Raw genomic sequence first — 8,013 nt, 5'->3', positions numbered from 1 at the left:
TTTAAAAATAAAAATCGGTCTTTAATCTCCTTTTAAAAGGAAATTAACAGTCACACACAGTTATATTTAAAAATATGAAGTAATTTATAAATGTACTAATATTTAAGTAAAATATGAATTTATAAAGAAACGTACTAATATTTAAGTAAAATATGAATTAATAAATAAATGTAGTAATCTTGAAGTAAAGCTCTTTTCTCCTACAGTACACAAACGGGGATCGTGGGCGGCTCAGCGGACCGTGAACGCGTCGCATTGATATCACGTTAATACTACATTACCCACAACCCCCCGCGCCGAGCCATGTTGTAGGAAATCCGCTTGCGGCGGATTATTGTAATCCGACAGACACACAGAGACACCTCGGATCACCACAGAGACACCAGAGAGACAGAGAGACAGAGACAGAGCAGCGGAGCCTCTCAGCAGCAGCAGCAGCGGCCTGGAACTGAAGCAGCTCGGCAGTGAGAGAAATGATCCGACGCGCTGCTCGCTGCTCCTGAAGGCATCACCAGAGGAGCTCGCGCCGCTTCCTGAACTGAAGCAGCCTCCTCCTCCTCCTGAAGCAGCCCGCCAGCAGCGCTCTGACGGCGGCCAGCAGCAGCTCTCTGCACCGCGGAGCCTCAGCACACTGGAGCATAGTTAGTTAGTTAAAGAGCTCTCCTCCCTTCTCCCCTCCCTCCCAGTCCGCTCGGCTCGGCTCGGCTCGGCTCGGCTCGGTTCCTCCTAACCCCGCGGAGAAGCTGCTGAACTCAGCTCGGCTCAGCTAGCTCTACCAGGCTAGCTGCTAGCATCACTGCAGCTAGCTCAGCTAGCGCTGCTAGCTCGGTGGAAGGAAGGAATCGATCAGGTTCGGTACGGATCGATCGGGTTCGGGTTCTAGATTGATCGGGTGTGTTCGGACCGGACCAGGCGGGAGAATGTCGGTTAAAGAGCAGAACAAGATGTCCACCACGGAGAGACCCATCAAAGGTTGGTGACTTTATTACTGACAGACATTACATTACATTACGTTACATTACATTACATTACGTTACATTACGTTACATTACGTTACATTACATTACATTACATTACGTTACATTACATTACATTACATTACTGCTCAGACCCGCTCCGACAGCTCCGCTGCAGGAAGTTACCGCTAGCGGGGCTAACGAGGCTAACTGAAGTTACCGAGGAGCTACAGGAGCTAACGAGGCTAACGAGGCTAACTGAAGTTACAGCTAGTTCCAGTACAGCAGGCTGTCAGAGAGCTAGCTGAGGCTAACTGAGAGCAGCTGCTTCATTACCCGGGTTATTCAGGTTTACTCGGGTTATATAGGTGGGTGGTGGTGCTAACTCCACCCTAACCCGGTAGGGAGGGATGTATCCCGGGTTATATAGGTGGGTGGTGGTGCTAACTCCACCCTAACCCGGTAGGGAGGGATGTATCCCGGGTTATATAGGTGGGTGGTGGTGCTAACTCCACCCTAACCCGGTAGGGAGGGATGTATCCCGGGTTGTATAGGTGGGTGGTGGTGCTAACTCCACCCTAACCCGGTAGGGAGGGATGTATCCCGGGTTATATAGGTGGGTGGTGGTGCTAACTCCACCCTAACCCGGTAGGGAGGGATGTATCCCGGGTTATATAGGTGGGTGGTGGTGCTAACTCCACCCTAACCCGGTAGGGAGGGATGTATCCCGGGTTATTCAGGTTAATCAATCCGGTCAGCAGCTGATCAGTTAGCCTGTTAGCATGTTAGCTCCAGCTGTCAGCTGTGTGACATCAGTCCGGCTGCTGCTACACCGAGACCCTCAGCACGACGCCCCGCTCACACAGCTCCTGATCCGGACTCAGCACCAGCCGGGGCCCGGTGCTGGTGCCGGTGCTGGTGCTGGTGTTTAGGGTGCTGGTGCTGGTGCTGGTGGCTGGTGCTGGTGCTGGTGGTTTAATGAGGGAGATAAAACGTCGTGTGAGGAATTGTTTTATGGTTGTGGGTGTAAATGCTGCAGTGTTGGAGGCGTGTGTTTGTGTGTGTGTGTGTGTGCGTGTTGGCCTGGATAGAAGAGCAGCTCCAACAGCTGTTAATAGAAAACGACTTTAAGACATGAAACACTTTATTAGACCAACAGACGCGATGAGATCAAACCTCTAACTAAACTATATAACTACACTATATACAGTATATATATAACTACACTATATACAGTATATATATATAACTACACTATATACAGTATATATATATAACTACACTATATACAGTATATATATAACTACACTATATACAGTATATATATATAACTACACTATATACAGTATATATATATAACTACACTATATACAGTATATATATAACTACACTATATACAGTATATATATAACTACACTATATACAGTATATATATATAACTACACTATATACAGTATATATATATAACTACACTATATACAGTATATATATATAACTACACTATATACAGTATATATATATAACTACACTATATACAGTATATATATATAACTACACTATATACAGTATATATATAACTACACTATATACAGTATATATATATAACTACACTATATACAGTATATATATATATAACTACACTATATACTGTATATATATATATAACTACACTATATACAGTATATATATAACTACACTATATACAGTATATATATATAACTACACTATATACAGTATATATATATATAACTACACTATATACAGTATATATATATATAACTACACTATATATACATATATAACTACACTATATAACTACACTATTATATACAACTACATTATACATATATAACTACACTATTATATATATAACTACAGTATACATTATATATATATATAACTACACTATATATATATATATATATAAGTACACTATATACATATAACTACACTATCTATATATATATATATATATATATATATAACTACACAAAAAGATTATAAAAACATAAATAGAGATACAGAATATTCATAGTGAATGAACACAGCGTGTACTGTCCGTCAATAAATCGATGTAATATGTACAGTCTATAGAATGGTATATGGGATGTAGATTAAAGTAAGTTTAAAGTTTAAAGTGTATTTGTGATTGTTGTTAACTTCTTTACCACTAGTCCAGAGGTCAGCTACCTGCGTCTCTTCAGCTCCTCCAGAGGCTCTCTGTGGATTATTTAAAAAATCAGTGGAAATGAATAACTGTTTTTTGTTTACATTTACATTTTTATTGATCATTGTTGTAGGTCTATGATAAGACGGTACGACGGAGTATTAGGGCCACATGGAGGAAAAATAATACATCTGAGATTTAGAGAATAAAGTCATAATATTATAAATTAGTAATTATACGTGTTATTTTCTTTTTTTCTCGTAATATTGTGACTTTATTGTGTAAATCTCAGATGTGTTTTCCCTCAATGTGGTCCTAATACTCCGTAGTACATTGTCTCTTTGGCCCTCACTGCATTAGACTTCTATACTATATACTTAGACTATAAACTGTGTTACCTTCATCACAATGATCACATGTTTTGTGGCTCCAGACAGATTTTGTTTTTTGCCTAAAATGTCTCTATAGATAGTAAAGGTTGCTGACCCCTGGTCTAAGAGAACGACGCCATCTGCGATCGATGTATCTCGCGGTGGCGTGCAGCGTTCCAACTCCGCTCTGACTAGCTCGGTTTGAGGGCGTTCTAAGCTAACCGCTGGGCAGGTATTATGCAGATGTGTAACTTGGTGACATCACCACGTTACGGAGGAAAAGGCGGGACTTGAAGCGTTTCAAGCAGTTCAGGAGTTTCTGTTGAGGAGACTGTAGACTATATAATAAAAACTATATAACACTAAAGGAAAGAGAGAAAGCATCGTAGGTCCTCTTTAACCACAGAACAAACCCACAGACATGTCGACCTGTTGAAAGAATTCAGAGAGGTCCGGTCAGTGAATGTGACGATAAGTTATTATCTAAAGTTGCGTGTTGTGTCTGTTGAGGTACAGGTGTCCTCCAAGTGAAGGGCTACGTCTGATTGGCTCAGAGGGTTAGCCAGGCTTAGCAGTGTAAAGCTGCAGGAGAGCGTCGCATCATTAAAGATGCCTTCTTTAGGCTGCTGCTCAGTCAGGAAGTCAACACACAGTAGGGACTATGTTAGCTATAGATCCTGCTGATGTTGGACCTGATCTATGATGGACCCGGTCCTGAACAGACTCTAAACCAGAGAGAACACCAACACCAGCAGCAGCAGCATGATGATCCATCTAATGCAATTCAATACAAGACACCAGCACTGATTACAACCTCACTGTTAAAGGGCCGGTCCATCTGGGTTATGATCAGGGACGCACCGATACCACTTTATATCAGACCGAGTACAAGTACTTACATTTGAGTACTCTCCGATACCGAGTACCGATACGAGTACTTCTCTGAGCCTACAGACCCTCGTTAACAGCCAGCTGGAGGGTGTGAGCGACTCACGCTGCGCCGCCACCGGCTCTAGGTCGGCTTGGAAAGGCTCGGAGGGAATGTGGCTCTTGGCCGCAGCTTTACAGCGCTCCCCACCCGGACCTCGCCGCACCGTGGACAAAGGGCTCGCTGCTCGTCCGGGGCGGACTGTCCTCAGTACGCAAGAGTCAGAGAGTGCAAGCAAAACCCCGTGGTGCAATGAAAGTGAGGGTCAACGCGCTCCGGCTGAGGTGGGATCCCGACCCAGCGGGGTCGGGCGCACCACCGGCCTGTCTCGCCCGCACCGTCGAGGAGGTGGAGCGTGAGGACCCGAAAGATGGTGACGAGAGGTTAACGTCACGCTGCTGTAAAGTGGTCTCGTGCCGTTTTGCGAGTACATGAGCACAGTATCGGACCCGATACCTGATACTGGTATCGGTGCATCCCTAGTTCCGTACTGTTTAATCAAATGTTACCGTCCACTCAGCTGTTAGCAGGAAGCAGTGACGTAGGTTAGCACAGTGAGCTAATCAATAAGGTTCTGAATAATATGAATGCCAGCACTAGCTGAGTCAACGTTAGCTGTGCTAAGGTTGGAAATAACTGAAAGAAGTGGGGTTGTATTTATACTCTCCTGTTCTGAGAGGTTCAATTACTGTTTTTGTGAATGGAGTCTGGTGGCTTTGATGAGAGCGATATAACAGCTAGAGTTCCCGGTCAGAAAGGGCTGTCTGACGGCGAGGTCAAGACGTGAAAATATTCTAAATATAGCATACACTTTAACTAATAATTTTTTTATTTTTTTTATGTCTAAAATCTGTTTTGCTGTCGATCTCTTCAAAGCCACCAGACTCCATTCACAAAACCAGTAATTTAACCTCTCAGAACACAGAAGTATATATACAACCCCACTTCTCTGTTATTTCCAAACGTAGCACGGCTAACGTCCATCGGTTAGTTAGTTTGTGTTATGGTGAGACTTTTGATGCTGAAACGTTTGACCCAGATGTGAATGTTTGAATATATAAAGAACTCCACTGGGAGGAAACAGGATGATAGAAACACCAGAAAGTAATGGACCCGCCCTCAAATTATTGATATGAATGAAAGTTATTCAAATAAATATTTGCAATAGGAGTTAAGGGTGGAGGAGAAAACAGCGGTAACTTGTCCCACTCTGAAGGGACTATTTCTTCTCTATATTCCCCCGTTAGCCACACCTCTCGTTGTGTTAATATTGACCTGCCTGGTCCTGCTGATGTTTGCTTGTTAGAAATGTTCTAAAAGTTGTAGGAGACTTTATGTGACTTCCTCACTGCTATAAATTAACCCTTCCCTGGACATGGTGGACATGGTGGACATGGTGGACATGTTGGACATGGTGGACATGGTGGACATGGTGGACATGGTGGACATGTTGGACATGGTGGACATGTTGGACATGGTGGACATGTTGTCCCTGTTAGAAGCTGAGTTCCTTCAGCTGATTCCTCCGTTAGCTGTCTCAGTTATTACCACAAGGTTTGTTTTCCTCCAGCCAGCCGTTGATTATTTGAATACCACTTCCTACAGACGCCTCATTTCACAACCTCAGTTTCCCTCTCTCTTCTCTGATCACCGGGTAGATCATCTTGTCCGATCACGTCGCCGTGGAGTCTGGCTGGTTTCAGATGAACCAGTTCAGGAGCTCTGACATGATTGGCTGAATGTGTGCGACCTGGTTTGGTTTCAGAGCTGCTCACTAAACTAAACTAGACCACTGGGCCGGGAGTGTGTGTGTGAGTGATAGCTGCTCGTGAGATTACACTGATCCCATTTGAGTTTTATATCAGAAAAAAGAACAGTTAGCGCATTGGTTCACTTCATTTGATAGTATAAATAGATGCAAAGTTCCTCAGTTAGCAGCTGCTGTATGTAACACACCACATACTGTATTCAGGCAGGTACAGGAACACACAACCCAGGCCTGTAAGGGGGTAAATACCTACTGGCAGTGGGACTTTACCAACCAATACTGACATTTAAATGACCATTATTTACTAATTATATAAAACTCCAGGCAATAATATGAATGCCAGCACTAGCTGAGTTAACGTTAGCTTTGCTAAGGTTGGAAATAACTGAAAGAAGTGGGGTTGTATGTATGCTCTCCTGTTCTGAGAGGTTCAATTACTGGTTTTGTGAATGGAGTCTGGTGGCTTTGGAGAGAGCGATATAACGGCTTCAGTTCCCCGTCTTAAAGGACTGTCTGACGGCGAGTAGGGGTGTCACGATTCTCCAAATCCACGATTCAATTTGACTTTCGAGTTTAAGGTCACGATTGGATTGGATTGGATTGGATTTAAACATGCCATTGTTAAACTATGGAGTCTTGATTCCACCAGACTCCATTCATAAAAGCAGTAATTTAACCTCTCAGAACAGAGGAGCTGGTCTACCGCTGCATCCATCCGTTAGTTAGTTTGTGTTATTGTGTGACTTTGGTGTTTTAAAGGTTTGGTTCAGATTCACCGTCTCGTGTTCTGAGAGGTTAAATTACTGTGTTTCTTTACTCTAATCTAATGCGTTTCTTTACTCATATAAGAGTGAAAGTTGTGTGTGGATGTGACAGATTATTTGGTCACCCCCGTTAACTCTGTTCAGACACTGAGAGGCCAAACTAATTGAATTAGCTCCGATGCTAATCATGATTAGCAGAGATCAGTGAGGGAAACATTCAGGTAGCAACTACTAATGTGACAAACATCATATCAGCTGTCACTAATTCATTCATGTTAATTATGTGACCGAACATAATAAAACATGTCTGTAACTCTGGGTCTCATCACAGCAGCTTCAGGTCATCCAGTTAAACCTTCGTTCATATCAGATCAATCATTTCAGTTTATAAACTTCATATTTCTGAATCAGGACCTTCAGTATTTAGGACAAGTAGCTTTGAAAAATCTATTTATTTTTATTAGAGCTGTCAAAGTTAACGTGTTAATAACATAAATTCATTTTAATGCCACCAATTTCTTTAATGCATTAACTCAACTTGTGATTTTTAGGTTGTAGCGGCTCAGTTTTAAAGATGATCCTGGTATCATAGTAAACTACTACTATTACTGCCACTATTACTGCTACTACTGCTACTGCTACTACTACTGCTACTGCTACTACTACTGCTGCTACTGCTACTACTACTGCTACTACTACTACTGCTACTGCTACTACTACTACTACTTCTACTACTATTACTGCTGCTACTGCTACTGCTACTACTACTGGTGCTACTGCTACTACTACTACTACTGCTACTGCTACTACTGCTGCTACTGCTACTACTACTGCTGCTACTGCTACTACTACTGCTACTGCTACTGCTACTGCTACTGCTACTACTACTGCTGCTACTGCTACTACTACTACTACTGCTACTGCTACTACTGCTGCTACTGCTACTACTACTGCTGCTACTACTGCTACTGCTACTACTACTACTGCTACTGCTACTACTACTACTACTTCTACTACTATTACTGCTGCTACTGCTACTACTACTGCTGCTACTGCTAC

General features: G+C 42.7%; 1 protein-coding gene across 1 annotated transcript in view; it reads left to right on the top strand.

Annotated features, from left to right (window-relative positions):
- Positions 1–313: 313 nt before the first annotated feature.
- Positions 314–8,013, top strand: part of LOC141757374 (uncharacterized) — a 15,538-nt gene continuing 7,838 nt past the window's right edge. Inside the window, exon 1 of the mRNA XM_074617812.1 lies at positions 314–972. Coding sequence (XP_074473913.1) covers positions 921–972 — 52 coding nt within the window. The 5' untranslated portion in view covers positions 314–920. The remainder of the gene's footprint in view (positions 973–8,013) is intronic.

The sequence above is a fragment of the Sebastes fasciatus genome, chromosome 19, assembly GCF_043250625.1.
Source record: "Sebastes fasciatus isolate fSebFas1 chromosome 19, fSebFas1.pri, whole genome shotgun sequence".
Taxonomy (NCBI): Eukaryota; Metazoa; Chordata; class Actinopteri; order Perciformes; family Sebastidae; genus Sebastes; species Sebastes fasciatus.
Note: the sequence above shows the minus strand (reverse complement) of the source record. Positions and strands in the feature narration are given on the sequence as shown.